General features: G+C 38.5%; 1 protein-coding gene across 1 annotated transcript in view; it reads right to left on the bottom strand.

Annotated features, from left to right (window-relative positions):
- ULK2 (unc-51 like autophagy activating kinase 2) overlaps positions 1-24,711 on the bottom strand; it is a 51,891-nt gene that overhangs the window by 26,687 nt on the left and 493 nt on the right. Inside the window, exons 2-10 of the mRNA XM_065418069.1 lie at positions 23,506-23,598; positions 22,325-22,366; positions 8,657-8,689; positions 8,190-8,226; positions 5,446-5,619; positions 4,173-4,246; positions 3,120-3,221; positions 2,671-2,729; positions 1,186-1,268 (exon numbers count right to left, since the gene is read on the bottom strand). Of these exons, the coding sequence (XP_065274141.1) occupies positions 1,186-1,268; positions 2,671-2,729; positions 3,120-3,221; positions 4,173-4,246; positions 5,446-5,619; positions 8,190-8,226; positions 8,657-8,689; positions 22,325-22,366; positions 23,506-23,598 (697 nt within the window). The remainder of the gene's footprint in view (positions 1-1,185; positions 1,269-2,670; positions 2,730-3,119; positions 3,222-4,172; positions 4,247-5,445; positions 5,620-8,189; positions 8,227-8,656; positions 8,690-22,324; positions 22,367-23,505; positions 23,599-24,711) is intronic.

The raw sequence follows: 24,711 nt of genomic DNA, 5'->3' as shown, positions 1-24,711 counted from the left end.
GAACTCATTCTCTGCCGAATACGAACAAAGCTAGTGTTACATCAGTCCTTCATGCCCCTTCTACATATACACATAGATCATATAGGTGTGAGCTCAAACCAGACATGATCTATATACCACTGTTAAAACAGAGATGTGTTGACATACAGCATCATGTATATGCTTTACATGGGAAAGCAAAGGGAGAATCCAATTTTGTGGAAGCTGTATTTCTCTAATCAAAGTGGTACGGAAAATGTTTTCAGCAAATCTAAAGCCAAACGAGCACTTTAAAAACAAATTATAAATCATTGTAACATGAAATTTAAGGTATCTCACAATGAAGGCAGCCGTATCCATTCGAAAACAGTATGCAAACCAAACCAGACAGAAAAACACAGCTCCTCTGCACACAGCTACCATGTGACAGCTGGTCAGCGAGAGATAGAAATCTGGCCTGGCAGAACAAGGGTTTAGTTGGAAACATTCCCCAACAATTACAGACGACAACTAGACATTAGAAAAGAAATGCTATAAATAGTACACCAGCTCACTATTTCAATACTTTTCTTTTTTAATTATTAACATTTATATGCTTGCAGGTTGCATAAGGTTTGTTCATGTTTAGAATGATTATTTATGAAATTCCATTTCTTAGAAATAATCAAGGATTACGTAAGCAGAGTATAAGTAGTTGTTTACCACCTAATAAAATATGACTGGCTGCTACACACCAACTGTTCTTGGGCACGTACCCAACACTGAAGCAAGCAGCAAGAAGCAATTTAAAAACAGAAGTTGCCCACTCTCAGATGTTTGTTTTCTATCTACTGCCACGTTTCCCTTGACTGCAACAAATTAACACTGGAGAAAAAGACCACAGTTGAAAGTGATCAGTGACACCAATCTACATTTAATAACTGGTCTTAAAAACAACCCAATCAAAGTCACAGATATAGATTTATTTGATTTGTTTTCATATAGACATGAAGACATTCCTGCTAGGTGACTGTGATGTTAATTATCTAATGATTTGTGAATGAGTATCCTGTGTCCACTGAGATGAGTGAGGGGGAAAAAATTTCACCTGTGTCTACACCCAATTAAATTAGATGACTGGAAAATTATACTGGATCTGTACATAAACAACAGGGTTAACAGAGCAAGTAAAAAGCCCCTGGACATGTTTACGAAAAAATTACATACCAAAGTCCATTCTATCTTTTTGGTTTCTCTGAAGTAAACCCAACAGCAGGTCAGCCAGATATGCTGATGTTTCCCTAGGAATACTGTATACAAAGAGAAAGAGAATCAAATATGCATTAATTTCTATTAATATTACATTCCTACCCAGGAAACTAACATCCTGGAACAATACTGCATCTTCACAATAAATGTTTGACTGTCTTACACAGGACACACATTTGGACTCAGCGTGGGCAGTGAAAGGATGGTAGAATATGTGCCACAGGCATTACATTACTCCCAAGTCAACACAGCAACATTAAATGTCAATTCCTACTGGGTCCAGGCATCACAAAGGAAAGGAAAGGAAAGTGGGGTGGCTAACTCATACAATTGTCAAAAGGGAAACAGTGGCCCCAGAACAAAGAACTCAGCTGGTCAGCAATTAAAGCCAGACATAAGGGGAATTCATACTTGATAAGCCTGGAGTAAACCAACTAAGACTTCTAATTTCAATTTATCAAGGTAAACCCATTCCCCTCTCCCCGATATTCTCCTGATTATTCAGATTTCTGAGTGGAGTTTTCAATTCCACGACCAGACTTGTGAAGAGACTCCCCCTGCAAATATAGATTTGGGAGAGGTTCTGCCTTTAGAAGTCTTTGGATAAGAACTATACAGTTAGGCCATGTTTTTCAGAAATGACTAGTGATTTAGGGCACCTCACCTTGAGAGCCCAACTTGAGGCACTTGAAAGGGGGTGTGCTCCAAACTTTCAGAAAAACAGGCCCCTTTAATACGTCTTCAGTTGGGCACCCAAGAACTGAGGCACCCAAAAATCACTAGTTACTTTTGAAACTCTTTGCCTTGATCTCTGGAAGGGTGTCAAATATACACCAGTAGCTAATAAGTGCCTTATTGTAGGTTAGTAGAAGTGGGGAGACACACTTTGATTTGGCATTTTGATGCCACAGTTCAGACTACAAAAACAAATGAAAAACAAAATAAAGCCAAGAACTTCACAATGTCTTATGCTCTGAAACAGTTCCCAAACCAGCACATAGTCCCTGTTTGTCTCCATGATTTATATACCAAACCTGCTTTTTAAAAAAAAACAAAAAAACCCAACTGTTGTCTGTCAGCCCTGCAAACTGAAGCGGAGATCTGAGAGTCAAGCTGGGTGCTCTTTCTGGTTTGTTCATCAGTAAAAGACTCTGCAAATGGAACTTAATGAATAATTCTGCTGATAGACTACAACCAGAAGAATCTAACTCGCTCACCCACAGTTGTATTGGCTCTGCAGAATTAACAGGAGTAGTAAAAACATATTTGTCACTGAAGTCAGTAGATATGATTTGACAGGCACATACAGCAGATGTTTTGGGTGAGGTGGTTCCTTCTTTATATAGTCACTTTGGGAAATCATAACTGTAATTTAAAAGAGATGTAACCATCCAAATCACTTGATTTCCATAGATATAAAATCACTCTACAAAATATACATACCTAGGAATCAGATTCCTGTTTTTTTCATAAAACATTCTCAAGTCTTGAGGACTATTGGCCTGTCAAATAAAAATGTGAATTTGTTTAAAAACCCATTTCAGCAGTGAGAATTGCCTTCTCACATGTTTATGCACATGCACACAAAAAAGGAGACTTGGCCAATTCAAGAGGCTTACAGTATCATAAGGGAGATATGAGCTCAGAACTGACTTTACCAAGCATCCTTAGGCACATGCATCCCAGACTACACATTCAGATCTCAAAAGGACTGAGTGTGAACCCCCCTTCTCTTCTGAGTATCCACAGCCACCTGGTCCTTGAAGCAATATCAACAACAGACTAAGATGACATTATGAATCCTAATCCTCATGGCTGGCTGGCAGTACCACAGCTGCTTCTGTCAGATGAAAATGACCAATCAAATGAGAGGCGGGGAAAATAAATCTTACCTGAAAAGGTGGCTTCCCAACAAGACACTGATAAATCACAGTTCCTATACTCCACAGGTCTGCCTTGGCATCGTAGTGTTGCGACATAATAACCTCAGGAGCCTAGAAAATACAGGAAAGTTACAGAAGGAATTATGAAAAACTGGCAGCCACAATGGTACAAATCAAATTGTTAATATTTATCTCACGACAGCAGGATCAGCCCACAAATCAAACTGCAGTAATAGAATGTCCAGTTTACTGCAACAAGGTCAATATTTTGATAAGATAAAATGTAACATTTTAGTCTGTCCCATTGTATGACTTCAGACACCAGACTATTTACTTTTAAAACTCTGAACACCTCCATTCTTGGAGGGAAAAAAAAGTAAATCTTGGTGGTATTAATATAGGAAAAGGAGGCAATTTGTATGCATGGAGATATGCCAAATGATTAATACCTCATTCTTATACAGTGCTTTTTTATCAGCACATCTCAAGTGCTTTACAAAGAAAGCAGTAAGTATCATCACCGCCACTGTACAGATGGGGAAACTGAGGAACCTATAGGTGGAATGACTTCTCCAAGGTTACCCCACAGGCTAGTGGGAGAGCCGAAAATTCTCCCACTCCATGACCCTTCTTATTCCACAGAAACTGGGAATCAGGCAATGCCCTACTTCAGAAGACAATGCCAACAAGTATAAAGGCAACTAGTATGCAAGCTTACGGATTAGTTTCTAGTGCATCAAGAAATATGCAAGAACCAACATGTCTCATAATCCATACTATCAACACAGATACCATGGCCTATTTTAATTTACCAGAATATTTCTTCGCCGCACTGCTAAAGAAATGCTCAGTTTTCCCCTCATTTCCTCTCATTTTAACAATCATGACCTCCAGGCCTCAAAACAGCATATGCTGAAGAGATAGTAGAAAGGTAAACTGTATGCTCCTCTTAACATCATCCTCATTAAATAGCATGCACTCGCCTGTCTCCAAATGGCAAACCCTATTTCTTTGATAACAATGTATCAAATACAGGATGTAGTTTAATATACTGTCACTCACCATATACATAGGGGACCCACACAAAGTGGCAGCCATCATGTTACTATGCAGGTAACGAGCAAAACCAAAATCAGCTGTTTAAAGAAACACACGTGTCATTGAAAAGAAAAATAATGCTTAAACCTATGCAGTATAATGGATTTATCTTTCGTTATCTACTGTAATCACAAATTAAGAGTTAAAAGTAAGTGCAGTATTGTCATAAAATGCCAGCTTAGTGGAGTAGCAGAAGGCTGTGTATAAACTCGAAGAGAAGCAAACAGGAACAATGCACCAGCCTCCCTAACAGCAAGCCAAGAAATAGCAGCAGCATCATTTGTACAAATTGCTACTCAGCCAACTCTCCAGCTGCAGAGTACGCTGTTTGGCGTCAGCAGGAAAGGATTAAAGACAGAAGCTAAATATAAATGGTTCATTAAGAGGGATGAATACACAGTCTGCTTAATTAAAATCGCATCAGGTAAAAGTTTGGAAATTTAAATTTCAGATGCCTGAACCTTTCTGCACAAACAAGAAGGTTGGAGAATTGTCAAATATGGTGGCAAAGGGAGGAATTTTGCCTTTTCTGTACTGATTAGAAGACAGGAATGAATTTATTGGAATGGGTCATATCCTAAACAGATACCTCATTTTCAACAATAGAATGCATCATAACAGAAACAAATTAAATACAAAATGTCTGTTTCAATGGAAACTCACTGCCCTAATTCCTCGAGATAGAACATTTTCAGAAATTCAGTCAGGGTAAGGTCAGTACAGAACAGTTCATATCCCATGTCAATTACAATGCCAAACCCCTTCCTACCAAATACACACAAAAAACTACATCTAGAACCTTTTTAAGAAGAAGTCTTAGGAGTCCTCCCACCACAAGCACATTCTGAATTATGAACAAACTGCTGATACACACACATTCTGAAATGGGCTAAAAATTAAGCAAGTTTTTAAAACTACAGCAAACCAAAGATCCATGGTCTCTCAATTAAAATAGTTTAATATTAGAACCATTAATCAGCATGATTTTATAACTGTTTCTTCAGGATACCTGTTTGATCAAATTTAACCAAAAAGTTCATTATAACTCAAGTTTCTTAATCCTGGGGACCCATCTGCTAGCACAGATTTCTATTCTCCAGGTTTGTGTGTGATTTGCAGCAATGTAATGAACATAAACTCCTAAGACAGAACCTTTCATTCTACTGCACTATAAAGTCGCAATTGAGTGGATTTCACTGTATTTGAAGTTTATCTTTTAAGGAAAAAAAGAATTTACCTATTTTGATTCGTATGCCACTGACGCTTGACTTCCTACGACTTGCGTAAGACAACAAGATGTTCTGTGGTTTAAGATCCCTATGAATTATTCCCTTACTATGTAGGATACGCATAGCAGCTGCAATCTGCTGGAGGAAAACTCGGATGGTGTCTTCACTAAGTGTTCCTTTAGCTGAAAATACATATATTTAAACACATGAGAAAGTAAACACCACCTGTATTTATCTTGAGCAAAATAGAATAAATGCAACACCACTGAGCTGCACTGAAAGTCTGAAAGAAAGCCAAACAAGTCACATTCCTGCATTCAATTAATAACAATGGTATTTTAAAGCTTTTCTATAAATGCATAATCCCCAATTACACATTCAATATGCATTTCCACAGCTTTAGTACTAGTGATATTTTTGAGTTATCTGTATTTACAGTAGTCTACTCAGCTTTGTGGCATTTTGATTGTAAAGCTTGTCATCGTCCCTGCAGAATGCTGTTCTGAGCCATCTAAAAACTATAGAACTACAGGAGGCAAGCAACAGGAAAACAGTTTACTAAACATTTACTTAGAATTGCACAAGTATAAAAGGTGTGCAAGACCATGCTGTCAATAGTAAACCCTAAATCTGTTCTCTCTTTTAATTAACTTACATTCCATACAAGCAGCTAAATTATGCTGGAAATAACATTCATATATGACAGCTGTGCTTCAAAGAAAATAAACCAAAGTTTTTGGGTAGCTCTTAGAAAGGTGTTAAATGACTTGTGCAGGAACATACCATGCAGTATGAGAAAATATGTAGCTTTTTAAAAAAAAACTAAACTTATGGTCCAATCGAACGCCCCTTGAAGTCAATTGGAGTCTTTCCAGTGATTTCAATGGAAGCTAGATCAGGCCCTTAGTATACACAGATGCAGTAACAGAAGCTGTTAGCAAACAAAAATCCATTCCACACAGAAAGATATAAAGAATGTGATAAGGATTAAAAAAAAAAAAAAAAAAAAAGTAACTTTCCAGGGAAGGATGATTTATTTCTCCCCAAAGAGAAGACTTTTTTAAAGAAGTTTTTAAAAAATGAACTCATGTCATGATTCTGAAACTTGCGTCATCACCCTGGGCAGAGGTACGCAGGAGGATGAAATCTCTCCCTAGTAAAACAGAAGTGCCTTTTTTCACAAAGCCTCATTATCCAAGTAATTCAGCAAATTTCTAGAGGCAATTCCTAGAAAAGGGAGTGGGAAGAATCAAAACAAGGTCAGCAGCACCACAGACTCAGATTTAGAATATAATCTGACAAAAATTTGCACCATGTTACTGAAGTATTAGATTAGAACTTTTCTTCTTTCAGCTCTACAAATAATGGAATGTTTTAAATTCAACTGTTTCAGGATAAGGACAAAGGCATGCCTTTGACCAGCTGTGCATGGACAGAACTCTTATAAATCGATCACTCATTTTATTAACTTTTGGTAGAGTTAGCATTAAAAGAAACATTTATAATGGCTAAAGGACAACTTTTATACAAATGCAAAACCTGAAGCTGCAAGGAGAAATAAGAATTTGGTTTCCAAATTCTTGGAGAGGTGTGTTATAACATAACAAATATAGTAGTTGGAATACTTCTTCCATTAGATTTAAGAACAGCTACTGAACATAAATACAGCCATACTGGGTTAAGATCAATGGTCCATCTAGCCCAGTATCCTGTCTTCTGACAGTGGCCAGTGCCAGGTGCCCCAGAGGGAATGAACAGAACAGGTAATCATCAAGTGATCCATCCTCTGTCGCTCATTTCCAGCTTCTGTCAAACAGAGACTAGGGACATCCCTGACCATCGTGGCTAATAGCCATTGACAGACCTATCCTCCATGAACTTATCTAATTCTTTTTTGAACCCTGTTATAGTTTTGGCCATCACAACATCCTCTGGCAATGAGTTCCACAGGTTGACTGTGTGTTCTGTGAAGAAGTACTTCCTTTTGTTTGTTTTAAACCTGCTGACTATTAATTTCATTGGGAAATTTCACTGGAAAGACTATACAATAGAAACAGATGGTGGCAGTGTAACTTTATATCAGAAAGTGGAGCAACTGATGGGATTTCGTTGGGTTTATACAGTGATCCATGTTGCTAACCAAAAAACCATAACCTCCTGACCTAACATTAATAGTAAGTTTTACCATCTTAAAGCATTTTCTCCTAATTCAGCCATATAGGAGCTCAAATCTCTGATTTTCTATGTGCTTGGGCATCACAAAATAAACTTAAATATCCTGTTACTTAACCAGAAACAGTAAATTGTATTGCCCTCATATACAGGATTGTAACAGTTTTTCCCATTGCTTTCTGTTCTGGGGAGTCTTGAATGCTAAGAAATAGATCAAAAAGGAAAGTCAGTCCCCAAAACATAGCCTCATTAAATCCTCCTCGAGGCACAAGCACCTCCTTACACTCGGAAACTGAGTTAATTAACAAACTGAGTGCAACATATCTAGAGTTTGTTTAAAACAGAAATCACTTAAGATATTCAACATTAGCTGCTTTACTGCAACAGTGAAATTTGAAAAGCAGGACATTCAATGACCACATTCAGTGTCAACATTTATGAAATTACATTAGAGATATTACACAAATACACACAAAAATATCTACATCAGAAGCAAAAAAAGAAATACTGATGAATTTTACAACTGTAGAATACGTTTAGCATAACAGTATACTAATAGAGAAACATGGTAATCAAATACCTTGTAAGTAATCTGCCAAGTCTCCACCATTGCAATACTGTTGAAAAGAAAGGAGAGGCTGGTACTCAAAATGTAGATGTCTGAATGTTCACTCCATTCATTAGATGTTAATTTTCATTTCTTATATGTTTTTTCCTAATAAAATCTAGAAAATCTTTTGCATCTGTTTGACTTTAATATTATTTTTGTTAATTATTCATAGTTATTAATTCTGGTGTGTAATGGAAACATTCCATTAAGAATTATGGTATGGTGAACAGAAACACTGCATAATTTATAGAACACATACAATTATTGTTGTCTTTAACAGTGCATATGAAATTAATGATCCAGCTTTCAGATTTATAAATTTCAGCCGGCCAAAGTATATTGCAGCTATATCTGCATAGTAAATCCATTTTTATAGCACTTTTGTAGATGAAGACTAATTCAAATCCAGTTAAACAGAAACATACACAAACACATACCTCCATTACCAAGAAGACAGAGTTGGACATTTCCTGAAAGAAAAGCACAATAAATCTCATTTAGGGAGATGACAAGATAGGGCCTTCAAAACAAAACCAACCAAACCAAAAACCCTTACACTAACCAAATGTAGTATTAGATTTTCAATTAACTGAAATGACCTTACTCAAAATCATTAAATTTTAGTGTAATAACTGATGTTCCTAAGTCTTCATACAACAGGCATTAAAGATTTTACTTTTAAAAGTGTATATTAGTTCTCATGAAGATTGCCAGAATAATCATCAAAGGCTGACTCTCTAGCCATACAAAATGCATGGCAAAGAGAGCAACAGTGTGAGCATCATTCACATATTGTCCCTTTAGCCTTCATACCTATTCAGTACCTCAGCCAACTCTACATTAATAAAGGGCCAATTAGGTGTCCATCCCATATTTGGCCACCTCTTCAACTAGACACCAGTCCAACCAATCAGACATTAGATGGCATTTGTTGTTTTTTAACATCCTGGGTCAAATTTGATCTAATGGCAAGGCAAAAGGCGGCTTAAGATTTTCCAGAGCCAGCCAATCCCCTGTAAGAGGGATTTCAAAGTAAGGTTCCCTGCTCCTTGGCCAAACAAGCATTGGTCCTCCCACTTGAAAAAATGAAGGTCAATCAAAAATCACACATCAGTTTGCCAAATGCCTGGAATAAACTGGATACCCAAATGTACTATCAGACTTGCAGGGTACTTAATCCAGGCTCCTTGTATACTTCTGGAAATTATCTCCCCAATGAGTCATTGGCTGAGGCATGCTCCAGACATGGAGTTAAGCATCTCACCTCAAGGCTGCAATTTGATATGGCAGCCCTAGTGAGAGTTTCCAAGCTTCTGACTCATTTGGAACTGGGACTCCCAGTCTGAATATAGGGTAAGAGTTATTCAAAGGCTGATTAGCTAACCCCCAACTGTAAACTGTGCATACCCTTCCCAAGCCTGACTGCAACCTTTCCTGCTTTTTAGTGTGGAAATAAGAACGTGGACTTTTTATGCACGAAAGATTCTTTTTTAACCTAAGAGAAAGTCTGCTCATCTGTACCAACAGCCAACACAAATTGTATGTATTGGTAACAGTGTGCGGCAGCACTCAGATTTCTATATTGATTCATTTTCCATTTTCTAACATATGGCTATAGCGCCACATGTGTTCCATGGCATTTATATACAGTCAAAACTCCGACCTTGTCTCAGAGTTTGCATTCTAACTGGGTAACAGTAGACAGAAGGCATGAGGAGTCAGAGGGAGCTAGGAGGTGGTAACAAGTGAGAGGGAGAAAAGCACACACAAAATAAAGTTATGGTTCTTCTTAAGTGGGACAATACATTCAATCCCTATATAATGGAACTCAAGTTAACATAAGAGTGGGGTGGGGTTTTTTTGAAAATTAGTTGAAAGAGGTGGTTTTTGAGGTGTTTGAAGTAGGAGAGGGACGTAGCATACCATACAGGGTAAAGCACATTCGGAAGCAGAATTATACACAGTTTGCCTGTACGTATACTAGTGACAAAAGAAGTCAGAAGGGGCACTATACAGCAAAATAGCAGCTGTGAAATTAGTCACTTTTCTGTGCTTATATTAAAATCTTCACACATTTTGAATCTGAGCATACTGTCAAGAACTTCTATGAAACTATGAAGTGATTTGTCAGGTGTTCACAGACAACTGGTAAACATTTGATGGTACACTGAACTCTCAGCAAGAAAAAAGTATTTAAAAATTGTGCTTTGATGTGCTATGTCAGAGCCGTATCCAAAGCCCAATGCAGTCAGTGGAAGCCTTCCCAATGACTTCAATGAGCACTCAATCAGACCCAGAGCAAGGGAGCTGACTTGCCTAAGTGCGACAATCAAAAAGTACAGTACATAAGCTCTTATGGGTTCGGACTTCTAAATTCTACAGGCATTACACAAATGAGAAAAAAATAAGATACTCAACTACTTATGTTTTTTAATTACAATAATTTATAATTGCTGGTTTGAAACTGCCAATTAATGTAAGTTTCATCAAGCCACGTGCAGGGGACCCCCCACGACCGCGAAAGTGAATCCCACTGACATCCTCCGGGTTCCAACCCTGACCCCCACCGATGATCTGGCTTCAGCACCCCAGCCAGCGTCCCCAGAGTCACAGCAGATAAGGGGGGACCAACCGCCAACTGAGGGAAGCGTAACCCCCGCATCGAGGACTGACGATGCCACCAGTCCCGTCTCCAGAATCCCCACGCTGGACCCTGCTGTGAGGCGGACCACCGCCACCTCTCAGGTCAACAACCTCACCAGACGCCTCAGCAAACACACCACATTTTAACCATTGAAAGCCAAACCAAGTTTGGGGTGAATTGCTTAATGTGAAAATTTGTATTCCTGTGTTTGAGAACAAAATACAGTAAAGCTATTCCTCAAAGACCTCAGACATTTCAGCTGATATCATGAACTACAAGACTGAAAAATGAAAGCTTACATAAGAGCGCAGAACACATCAAATTATTGTCAAGTAGTATTCACATTCTAATTCCTGGAGTTTGTTTTCTAAAAGGATCGTAATTTCTATACACTTGCAAGAATAAGTTACATTTAAGATGAACTAGGTATTTTAATGTTTGTTCAACACAGAGGCAGGCCAATTAACCTTTTGGAAGTGTTCATGTTAGCCACCCCCTTTAGCTATGCATAAAGGCAATCAAGACACTCTTTTCTCCAGCTCAGAACATTGAAAGCATTACAGATTTGTTTGCATCTTGAAGCAAGTTTCTTGGAAAGTTAATCGAGTCTGTTGCAACTAAGGGCTAACTCCCACCAACAAACAACCAATACTGAAGCAGCAGTAGATCAAATTACAGGAAGTTCCCGTTTGTTTTGTTGTCTTGGAGCATGTGTCTCCCCTACAAACCACAACGTTTTTTCCAGGAAGGGAATATACTAAGTCAGCTAAACATGTACATTAGGGTTGCCAGGCATCCGGTTTTCGACCGGGCGTTCGGCTGGAGCCCACACCCCAAACCCCCTCCAGGTCAGAACCCCCTCCTGGACCCTAACTCCCTCCCAGAGCCTGCATCCCAACCCCCTGTCCCAGCACTGAGCCCTCTCCTGCACCCCATACTCCTCATCCCTGACCCCAGCTGGAGCGCACACCCCCTCCCATACCCCAATCCCTTGCCCCAGCCCTGAGTCCCCTCCCGCACGCTGAACCCCTTGGCCCAAGCCAAAAGCCCCCTCCTGCACTCCAACCCCCTCATCCGCAGCCACACCCCAGAGTCTGAACTCCCAGCCGGAGCACTCACCCCCCTCCCGCATCCCAACCGCCTGCCCCAGCCCAGTGAAAGTTAGTGAGGGTGGGGGAGAGTGAGGGAGTGAGTAAGTGAGGGGGGATGGAGTGAACGGGGGCACGGCCTCGAAGAAGGAGCAGGACGGGGCAGGGCCTCAGGGAACAGGTGGGGCAAGGCAAGAGTGCTCAGTTTTGTGCGATTAGAAAGTTGGCAACCGTAACGTACATATTTTCTCTTTCTCTATTTAGACGACTGAAAATATTTCATGACAATACAAGCTGTCTTTTTAATTTGATAGTGGTTCTTGCTGTGTGTCTTCTTAATAAAGTCTTCCAACTAAACCAGTCATATTTTCTTCTAGAAGTCTTCCAGTTACACCAAATAACATTTAGAATATTCGGAGCACAATGCTTAAATTGCAAACTATCTGTGCTAATTAAAGTACTTGTGCATTCCAATTGATTTCCGTCATTCTGACGGATGAAGAATGGGAAAGAATTTAAAGAAAGAGTACTGAGAGCCAGGAGACCTAGGTTCTATTCCTGGCCCTCACAGATCTGCTCTGCAACCTTCAACAAATCTTTTTTCCCCACCCATAAAAGGGGATCAATGTTACCTCACAGAGGCATGATGAGAACTAATTCATTGTTTGTAAAGTGCTTTGTGTTCTTTGGGTGGAAGACACTAAACAAGTGAAAGTTATAACAAGCTGTAGCACTGGCCGTAATTCCGCTCTTGTGCTTTAACAGGAGTGTAATGTACCTGATTTTCCATAAGATCTCAACTATATATTTCAGTCATCAGGTTGAGAGTTTAGGCAACCGAGGAGCCTGCCATCAGATCATACTGCACTTCAACTCTTGAAATTCTATTTCAATTGTCTTCCCCTGTTACATAGCAAGTTTTCTCAAGTTCCAATATCTACTCTCCATTAGCAAACAGAATGTTTGGTGCATGATATTCCACCCATAGAGCAAAAATATGAACAATTAGAACCGACGATTTCACAGAATTAGCAACTCAAACTATGCAGTTTTCTTCGTACAAAAATGGCAACTCATGACAGAATCCAACAATCAGCTAATGCTAGTTATTTATTCATCACAGAACTAAAGAACAAATTTTCCAGAATTCCCTGTGAAGCAATATTCTTTTAACTGATATTGTTCCCTTCAGAAATAGGAAGCCCTTTAGTTGTCCCAGGATAGTGACTGTTCCTTCTCCAAATAAGCAAGAGGAATCTAAAAAGTGGTTAGTTTAATATCACTTAAAAATCAAAGTAAACACTGCAATGCCACAGTTATTTGGACACTCCCCTCAGACAGTTGGGGAGGTGGCTGGTGCCAGAGAGCGTTGGATCAGAAGCACACATTTTTTGTACATAGGAACTTGAGAAAACTGAGCTGTTTTTTGCAGTTTGCACGACCACTCTTTTCTTCTGCCAGTTGCCCACTCTGAAGGCAGCCCATGTGTCCCTTGTGGCTACTAATACAGTATGGCCAAGGATTTCATTTACTTGTTTCTGAGAAACTGTGGCAAGTGGCAATGGATCAAGATTACAAACTCTGTAATATTTCCAATCCCCTCCCCTCCAACAACCCATTAACTTTAACTCAAGCCCCTCACTCCATAGAACACCTATCCAAAAGTTTAAACACCTAGCTGAATTTCCCAATTTTGTCTAAGTTCATCCCTACATATCACATAATGTTTAAATTTTTAAAACTGTATATCTAAAACTGAAGTCTTAAATGAAACTTCAACCTGTCTGTGCTCTAGAGTTCAGACAATTTATTTGGAGAGAATCTATATTATTTAAATTAGTGGTCATATTCCCCCACTTGCTCGCCTGATGGCTTTGTTTACCTTGCTTGTAAACATGCTTTCACTGTCTTTGGTCTCACCTTGCTTAATTTACTTTGGAGATAGTCAAGTCCGCAAAACCACCTTCTTTTGTCTACGACAGATTGGGCTTAGGCACTATCTGTCAACACATTTTAGGAATGCATTTCCAGCACCGCCCATACATACATCACACAATAATATTAACGACTAGCGTGTTACCAATTTGCACTTGACACCTTACACAACACCTTTTAGATTCAGATTATGACAACAGCAAGTTGGGGCAGTGACTGTGTCAGACCTGTGTCAGTTATGGTAGGAGGCTCCCTCTGCCAGTTGGTGCTGAGGGGTCCCTAGGTCACAATATTATTTTTACATTATATCTTTGTGGGGCAATATTGTTTATTAATACAGCACAATCAAGAGTCATCTTTAATGATGCTTTCCCCAGTGTATTTAAACTCTAACCATTTCACCATAATCTAATACTTGGATCTTGCCACTACACACTGCTGTTTGACACAACACTAAGGCTCTAATCCTTCATATGCACCAACTTTTGCTCACACTGGTGACATGAGTTATTTTCCAAGTTTCTTCATAACTTGTATCCCTACTTCAGATACAAGTTTGGATGTGGTGCTAGAGCACAACAGTAAGATTTAAGATGGGAAAAATACACCAAGATTTTCCTTTTACAGGTACACCTGTGTTGTTTCCTATGGTTGTTTAAACAGTTAAACTAGGTTAAACTAGAGCTTTCTCCATAAACCAAGGCAGTTATGTAGCTTTTCCTTAACCACTATTCCTAGAAAAGGGTGTTTGATGTGTTTTGGCAGCCAAATAAGATAGCTAGTAAGAATAATTATTTCAGATTAACTTTATTAATCCTAGGTTGGTAGCCTTAATCTAGGACAGAGGAATCCTTTTCACCAATCAGATGAGTAGATTAAATGTTTCACAAGGAGATTTTTCCCATCTGGTCAAAAGTCATATCTAGTTTATGTCCTGTAAGGAATACTTTGCACAGTGCTGGCTTTAGGTTGACCAACCATGCCGAGTACTAAGTTTACCTCGAACCCAAACATCTTTCAACGTTCCACCAATACAAGGTCCCTAATACAGAACAGCTGAATTAGCTCACATCACCATCTAAGTTCACAATAAATTTCTCTAGTATACATCTGGTATCAACCATATTTTTGGATAGCATGAAGAATATAAACTCCATGTTGCGATACATAAAGAAACCTTTTGAATTATTTTGCTGAGGAGCAGAACTATTCACATCCTCCATCATTCCCTCAATTTGTGGTCTTTGGGTTGACCTGCTAAACAGAGCATAAGGTAAAGTATTCAAAACCAAAAAGTATAGTGACCCAATGTGTTACAGACCTAACATTCAAGAATAAAACTGACCTAATAAAGCTGTTTTTGAAAACTTCATTTTTAAAATTTATAAAAGCTTTCACATTTTTAAAAACAGATCACAAAATCATTACAGTGCAATTGTTCCAGCCTATGCTTCTACTCGCTTTAGAGGAATAACATGCAAAACAAATTTACCCTATATTCTGCTAGAGTCACATGAACATCCATTCAAACATTTTTTTCTTTGCATGCCTTGCTTTACGGTCTCGTGTCTCTCTTTTTGCCTGTGATGCTTCTGAATGAACTGATTCAGGGTTTCCCCAGCAAGGACAAGAAGAAGTCAGAAAACGCTAACAAAACATTCCAGGTCTTCTGAAAGCTAAACACATACATTTAGGAAGGGAATATTAGGCATTCAGGAGGTGTCTCAGGATGAAGATGTGGATGAAGTCCCAGCCCAAATCAAGGGTCTGGTACAGAACAAAATATTTCCATTTAGAACACATTCATTTTTAAAAAAGCAAAGTGCAAGTCAGATATCCAAGATTAACAACTGTGGCCATCAATAATCTATAGCTCTAGTTATATATCCTAGATTTCTTTTGGTTTATGAAATTGTTCTCTGTAATGAATTAACATCTGCAGAGAACAATCTTAATGGGTTGCCAATTATTTTAACACCCTGGAAGAACAATTTCAATAAGGACCTGTGAACACTCCCCCTGCCTCCTAGAAATGGCAGCAAATCAAATGGATACTCTCTTGCTCTATGTCTACTAGTTCCATTTAAACACACATTTATGACCTGAGTCCCAGGTGTATGTACATCAGCATGACAGCTCATATACCTATCGTCTTCTGATTAACCCATCCAAAAATTAACTTGCCATACATTAATTATAATTTCTTGCCCAAGCATGCCTCTCACCTCTCTGGGACACTGAGGTATTTGGCAAAAGCACTAATAATTTAGTTAATAGGAGTTTGCTCAATATAATTTTTAGCTATTTCTCACTGTACTCCAGTCATGGGTTAATTTTTTTCCTATGTGCACACCACAGCAATAATCCTCCACACAGGACTGAACATTTGTTTAGTCCTGCCTAAATGTTAAGTCTCAGACGAAATGTCAGTTGACATCTGACTGTAGGATCAAATAGCACACATGCTGCCAATTATTCATATAAAAGAGCAATCAGCCATGGGAAATGTACTACAATAGCAAGGCCAGTCACTTTCTGGTACTTGAAATGCTGTACTTAACTAACAGCTATGGTAGGAATTAAACTGAATAGTCACTCTTAGAATGGCCTGCTACATAATACAAAAAGACAAAATTATGTTACTGTCACACCAAACATCTGCCTTTCACAAATTATTCTGTTGCACCTACGCACTTGTAAGTGCTTGAGACAGGGCCATGACACACAAACTGTAATAACTAGGCACACCAGGGTAAGTTAAGGACAACATATTAACTTTGCTTCAAAAACTTTTAAAAGGTTGTTTATCCTATCCCTCAATTCCTTCTCATAACACACTAATTTTAGACACTAATTCTATCTCATTCTTCAAGGACCAGCATTATGGCAGCCAACCTTCCAGCTACTACTAAGTACTATGTGATTTAGAAATTCAGATTCTTGAGTGAATTTTCTTTCGATCATTTTTTTAAAAAATACATTATTTTTAGACTTCTGCAGCCTTCATTTCAGAGGCTGATTGTATTTTCCACCAGACAGATGCATTCCCAACAATAGGGAAGTCAAAGTAGTATAATATTTGGGGTCTGTCCGCCATGAGTGTCTTACTAAATAAGTAAGAAATTAACTATTTAAACAATGCCTAAAAGCATGATAGATGTCTCCCAGTATAGAAGAGAAAATATCTTTACCCGAAGAAGTTTACCAACTAGTAATAGACACAGCACAACATACCACAGAACAAGAAAGTAAAGAGATGTAGGTGAGGAATGACAGATTATTCAGTTGCTCAGTGAGGTTAGTGCATAACATACTGGAGCAAAAATAACTTGTTTGTTGAGAAATGAACACAAGAGAATAAGTGGACTTTGGGAGTGATTTAAAAAAGAGGAGGACAGTGGTTTTGTGGACAGCTCAGAAATGGTTTTCAATGTTTAAGGGGATGTATGGAATGGCTGTGCTGGAACAACAGAGCAGGAACAGAATTTGCTGAGTTTAGAGGCCTTAGACAAGAACCTGAGAAAAATATGGCACTGCAAGACGTTGGTGCTCCAAGAAGAATGCTGTGCTGAAGTGCCAAATCCAAAAAAAAAAAAAAAAGGGCAGACACATTGAAGTAGGTGCTGGAGCAAGCACCAAAGCCCCAGAACAAGCAAAGAACAAGAACATGCCAGAGTGACTGAAGCAACCACCTCAAAAAATTTAGGTCGCCACGCCAGACTGATGGAATGTTTGGGTAAATCGAACAAGGCTACACAACTAATGATGGTAAAACAGAGTGATACAGAAATGCAGTCGCCAACAGGGACTTCCTTCCCTAACCATGGTCTAGAAGGAACTGATTGAAATGTTCAAATGTTAGTATTTATATTTAAAGCAGGGGGTGATGCACGATGGCCAACAGGTTGTCTGGCTTGTGCTCTATCTTGCTACCACTGCCCTCAAGGATAACAGGAAGTGCTAAGGGTATTCTGCCCAGCGGTAAGCTAAGCCCCCAAAAAAGAGAACCCTGCACAAGTAGTATCTTTAAAGAAAATTTATTTCTCTAACAGACCAGAAATCCGTGATCTCTGATCTACTATTCAAGCAGCAAACTCCAATCTCCATATGGTGGAGACATTCATCCACCCCATTATATCATTACTTCCAAGATGTATGTCCTACTTTTATTCAGATGTCTGATATTTTAAATAACTTTCTGAATGATAAATTATTTGCTAAAACAGGAGCAGTCTGGCTCCACGTAAAGAATAATCTCCATTCAACACACGCAGTTGGGATCATCAACTTAAAAAAAAAAAAGCATAAATTCACAGCCTAAATAGAGTTCATTCTAAATAGCCGTTTCCCATCACATTTTTGTATACAGATAACCAATATTTTCACTTAAGTAGCATCTTTTATCCAAGGATCTCAATGCACTTTACAAAAGGTGGGTTAAAGTGTTGGGAGGGAGTTGTTTGTTTTGTTTTTCTAATTAACCTGTCAAGATCTGAGTCAAGGATTCTCTGTTCCTCCTATAAAAGCAAACGACATCCCAGACACCTAAAGCAAGGAAAGGAGATGGATTTCAGATGCTATTTAGGGGTTTGGGAGTAATCCACTCTTCAGTAAGACAAAGAATGCTGGACTCAAGCTCTAGAAGGCAAGAAGTTATTTTTAAATATTTTATTTTAAAACCCATCTTCACATGTTAAAGACTACCCATCTATTTCATTAGTGATGTAGAATGTTATAGAGCTCTGTGTTTATTTTTGAAGTTTTAAGTTCGCCATTAAAATAACCTTTCAGAGTCCTGGGACCTCAAACTCACTCTTCCAACTGAGTAACTACTCATCCTTCACTCACAGATAAAGAAAAATCGTTTTTAAAAATGTCTCCAGTAATAAAAATAAGAAACACCAGCTTAAACCGCTGCTTTGGGCATTTAACCTTCCCTACTGGTCCTTAATGGACTGATATGGGGACAGATATCTGCAGCCTTATCGGTTTTAAATATATTTATTATAGCATTCCAATACCATTTTGAGGAACTACTGTGCACGCTACCGATTTGCTCTAGAACCAGCTCTACTAAAAACTATCCTGCATACTCTCTAATACTATGGCTTGCTACAGTTATCTTGGCTCCCAATACAGCATAAATAGCAAGTATGTCTCTGCTTATATGAAATGCTTAACTACAGTTCAAACCTGCCAACACTGCATGTAGCCACCTTATGGAAATCAATGGCAATTATTGTGCTGGCATCAGTACAACACAATATTAATGCCAAGCAATGCATACACATTAATGGCTCACCAATTCATTTGGGAACATTTCCAGATGAATGGGCACTTTTAGTATTATAATGGAGTGAAGGCTACACATGCTAAGTGGTATATCAAACCTCTGAATTCAGAGAGAGTTGAAGCCAGAGCAATGTATGATGCTTCCAAATGCCCATGTGCTAATAGCAGGATTGTTCACAATCAAGATTTAATGAAAAGGTTTAGCGGGGTATGCTTTACATTACCAACTATGGGACAGCCGATAGGCAATGCAATACCAAGAAAAGTGGATCTGGACAGAGATAAGGGGAGAGGGAATCTGTGATAGAAACTATCTTACCTGAAATGCATCAAACATGAGAATTATTTCAAAATAAAGCAGAAGTTCAGTGATTTTTTTTCAAGTATCTACTATCCCATTAATTCACAGACTTGATATATTCCAGAGTAGAACGTAAACAAATATACAGCTATAACTGCATTGTGTAAATAGATCACTTACCACTAAGTGGTACTGAAAATATTTATTCTGCATTAAAATACATGTATATTTCCCCCACGTGGTTTTTAGCTACTTATAACACACCAGCTTTTCACTCAGAAGACCTAGTAAAACAAAATGACAGTTCTTTGATTATATAGTAAACTGGTCTGTCAAACAGTGCTGTCTAAAACGCGAGCATTTTCTGCTTCAAACTGCCTAAGGTTAACAAAAGCTACAGACTGACAGATCTATAAAAAACAGACTCCCAGTCACACTGAGAACTCCCTACTGTGATACAGACTTCACTGGCTCCAACATTCAGAGCCAAAGACTGTAGTTTCTGTGGTTTGATAACTACTTGATTTCCAAAAGTCTAATCTACTGTATTATATTCCCAAAATGTTTGATGTTATGGGAAACAAAAAGTGCAATACATGCTAGAACATGAAACACTAAAGCAAATGAGTAGGTACAATGGCTGCCAGATGTGTGATGCCTAGCATAGTGCCTTTCTTTCTGGGCTATAAATTAATGTAATCTCATAAATTAATTATGTATAATATTTCACAAACATAACACTATACAGAAATTGAAAGTCCTATTTGTGTGACTGTCATATTCTTTAGCACATATTTCATCAATAGATGTGACCTCAGCATGCCAAGTTTTACATTTTGCTATATATGTGTCTGAAATATATCCAAGGTCGGACATACAGTTTTCCCTTCTCCTACTTATAGCTGTGCCTTTTAATTAAGCACAAGGTTGAATGACAAGCAGAACCATCCCCATCTCAAACTGAGAATATAGGCCTGATCGTATGAGAAGTCTCATGACTAACATTTACTATATTGGCATCTTTCCAACCCTGGCAGACCAGGAAAGTATGAGACTCATGTTTCCAAATAAACTTTACGTAAAGAAATGGCTTCCATAAACAAATGTAGGGTACTATTCTCCCTTCACTGCACACTAGTGGGAATTTTGTGCATGAATCAGAAGGAGAATTAGACCCCCCTGGAGTTTATAATGGAAAGATAAAAATTAGATCATCAAAACATGGAAAACCAAGACAACATGCCTTAAAGGTGAACTGTGAAGCTTTTTTTCATTTTATTTTATAAAGTAAAGGCTGGTGAGCTTAAACTAATAGATTAACAGAACATGTGTAGACTTAAAAGTTCTAAGTTATAGGTTTTATGCAACAGGTTTTAAAGTCAGCTCCCCCCTTACTTCCCAATATCCAACACTCAGAATTCAGAATTTCTCTTGCAATGGTTGAGGAGGTCATTCAAGTCCAGATGCTGAGAGCCTGCTTTTCCCACTCAACAACGCTTAGCATCAGGCCCTGAACGCCTCAATAAGCAGGGCAGAGAATGCAGAAAAGTGATCACTACTCTGTCTAAGGTGGTCTTGATGTTATCAACTACTGTAAGAGAAGTCCACAATGCTGAATATAAGAAACGCAGTGGAAAAAGTACTGTAAGTCCACACATCCCAGTGTGTAGTTTGGAAGGGGATGGGGAGAGAAGGGATGTATGCGCGCCACCATCTTGCACCAAAAATGTAGAGTTTATTTTTGGCATGGTTATTCACAACCATGAGATATGAGGAAAGGTCGATTTTATGCTGGTTTAATTATATTTTAACTGTGCACTGCCCTAAGGATTCTTTACAGTAATTTTATTCACAAATATGCCTCTGTATTTAAGATTAGAATCAAGCCCAGGAGATAAATGTATAGTTCCTACTCAAATAGAAAGAATAACTGCATAACCTACATATTTTCATACATAGCCGTACCCAACACTTGCAAGTCTCAGAATACAGCATCTCTCTCTAAGGAGAATTCATATGGACATGCACTCCCCATAATATGCTGGACTAAACCATTTACAGGCAGATTCCTAGACATACAAGAAAGGGGGGAAATAGGGTCAAAGTGATTTGACACATTGTTTTCCCCTTCCAAGAGGCCCAGTAACACACCTGTGTTATACACATCATTGTATATCTATGTTCCACTAGCTACATCTGCAACATGTAAATGTCATATCACTATGTCTTCAATTGCTTTCAGTTTTGCCCCACTGACACAGGATTAAACAGCATATTTCCACACTACAGGGATCTCAAAACCACTGACCCTCTTCTACAGTTAGGATTCTAAATTATGTTAACTCCTTCATGCTGCCCACCTCAATAACTGAAAATCATTCTTTCAAATCAACAACTGTTAGAAAAATGTCCTAACTGGTGAACACACCCATTCTCTGCCAGCTGCCACTTCCCAGTTAGCAGCATTTTCCTTGGCCCCATTTTCTAATTAGGAAAGGAGAATAGCTGCTACCACTAATGTAACTTCACCCAGTTACCTATAAGCACCAGCTGATGCTTTCCCTCTGGGCCAGACTACACAAACAGCCTCTGCAGAGATTCACAAGCTTCCACTTGCTCTTGGAACCCTGCAGCCTATAGTACACTGTGCTCCTTACAAGCTTTGTATTTTGTTTTTGCTTTGTACAAGCTTTGTATTTAATAGCAAACACCCTTTTAGAAAGTGATTAAATCTTTCACCAGAATGGTCTGAGCATTCAAAAAAAGCACAGTTGAAATCAGTTTCAACATACCCATACAATTATATTTGAATACAGATTTTACAGCAGAAAAGGAGATTGTTTACCTGGACATCATAGAGTGCCACAATATTCTCATGCTGAAGTTCCTATAAAACAAAATAATTACATCATGAAAATATAGTCTGGCATAATGAACAGCTAAAGAATGACTTACTCTGCTAGGAAAAACTCATGGGATAGGTAAATTTCTTTGAGTGTTTGTTTCCAGAATTTATTTTCCATGTTTTGTTTTAAGTATTGCATCATAAAATACCAAAACCTGACTGAATTTACTCTGTACTCTCACACAACATCTTGCTTAGGGGAAAATAAACTGATTAGACTATTATTCTCACCTCAACGATTCACCCTATTGGAAGGCAAGTTAAATGATATTAAACAAAACTTCCAGGACACTCAAGTGATTGTAGCTTGTTTTAAAGAGGATGCCACAGGAACTAAATAGAGCCACAATAATGTACCTAACACTGGAGTTTCCAGATAGTAATGTGTCATGACATGTTTGAAAATATCAGAATAAAGCAATGCAGATAATGACTATCAAATAGCGGGAGAGACGACAGGTAGGGAAGCTTGCAGAGTTGCGGTACAGGATCGTTACGGGCACTTTCTAAAGAGCACAGCCTTATGGAGGGTTTTCACATAATTCAGTACTGTCAAAATAAATTAGGTTTCTGTTAAGTTTCCTCCACAGAATATGTGCTGTGAATTTTGAGTTAACATTTTACTTAGGAGTGTGCAGGTTGTCCTGAGAATCAAATCCCAGCACAAACTAATTTTCAAGTAACCGCCCTGCCTTTGAGCAAAGAAGGCAAAGAATTCAAGTAATCTTTACAAAGAAAAAAAACTGATAACATGTTCTCTCCTCCGCTCCCCCATTATTTGCGGTAAATGTAGTGCTAGTGAAACGTGCCAGATACAGCCCTGCTGTATAAAATCTTCAACCCATACAGCCGGTACAGAACAGAAGCTCATCCCCCTGGCCCCCCCAGCCCACTACCTTACACCTGTTCTGGGACCTTTTCTGGAGAGAAAAGGAAAATTCAGTCTCTTTTCTTGGCCCATTCATTTCTTGACCTCTGCTGCAACTAACAAGGCTATGAAAACTAGGACTACGATGATTCTTATTTGGCCATCCATCTCATAAGAACTGGACTGAAATTCCCATTTCCTTTCAAATAAAGCACAGTGAGAAGGCTTTAAAAATCACTGCAAATTAACATACCTTTAAGATTTTTATTTCTTTCCCAAGCAGGATTTGTGACTTTGACAAATTCTTTTTGTTAATGCTTTTTATGGCTACTTCCCAATCAGTTTTCTGCAAAGGAAAAGAGTCTTTTTAAAAACAAAAAGATGTTTACTTTCCCCATTAGTGACTGGCTAGTTAGCCCAATGAAACAATAAAAGGATCCCTAATCTGTCCCTTTTGTGATTATTTTTGTGATTTTAAAATAAGGCCACCAAAACCTCTAGTGTTATTTTCATTCAGTGACACTTTACACATCTACCAAACCCATTGTAAGCTGCAATGGTGAACTGTTTTGAGAAAGACAAAATCCCAGTTAAAAAAAAAAAAAAAATCACATTAACACCTTAGATTGTTAAAACAGAAAGGATTGTATAAATCCAGTTTGCTTTTCACTAATGTTGCTATTTGTTTCTTTCTTTCTTTTCCTCTTATCTTCCACAGCTAACATCAACAGTGTCAGTTTCACTGTTGTTTATACACTTTCACCTTCAGGCTCTTAATGCTACAATATCTGCATTGCACACAACCTGGGGGAATATTTGTTTAAAAACAAGTTATGCATATTTATTTATGATGTTGTGGAATCATTTCTACTGACCTTAGATTTTGTAAGAACTTGTTTTTAGAAACAATCTAAATATTGGGCCCACCGCAAGTTGAGAGTGCTACTCTACTGTCCATGAAGAATAAAACTGATTGATGTGTTCCTTGACAGCACATAGATTTCTTTGGAAATCAGAATTGTGCCAGGATCTCTCTCCACCCCCTCCCCAACACACACAGGCTAAAATCTCATGATAAAAAGTGTGAAGGTGTAATGCAACTAATACTATTGGGCTAATGGGGAAGCAATGCTGGGAAACGAGACACCTTTCAATTTAAGAAATCTTCAGCCAATCCAACAGGAGCCAATTTTCCATTAGGTCTCCAGTTATCAAGCAAGATAAACACTGGTGACTGCTGCAAAACAAATAAACCAGTCTCCTATACAGATGAACCCCCCAAGCAGCAGCTGCATTTGGGAGCCACCAAATAGCAGTAAAAATAAAAGGCACACTATCTGGGTTTTGACCTTTATCAAAGCTGGCTATTTGTCCCTACCGCTTTTTGTGAGGTTAGAACTGAAATGGGGCAGGAGTCCAGATTCCCAGGCTGACAGGGAAGCCCATCTGCCAGGCACCA

The sequence above is a fragment of the Emys orbicularis genome, chromosome 17, assembly GCF_028017835.1.
Source record: "Emys orbicularis isolate rEmyOrb1 chromosome 17, rEmyOrb1.hap1, whole genome shotgun sequence".
NCBI classification, from domain to species: domain Eukaryota; kingdom Metazoa; phylum Chordata; order Testudines; family Emydidae; genus Emys; species Emys orbicularis.
Note: the sequence above shows the minus strand (reverse complement) of the source record. Positions and strands in the feature narration are given on the sequence as shown.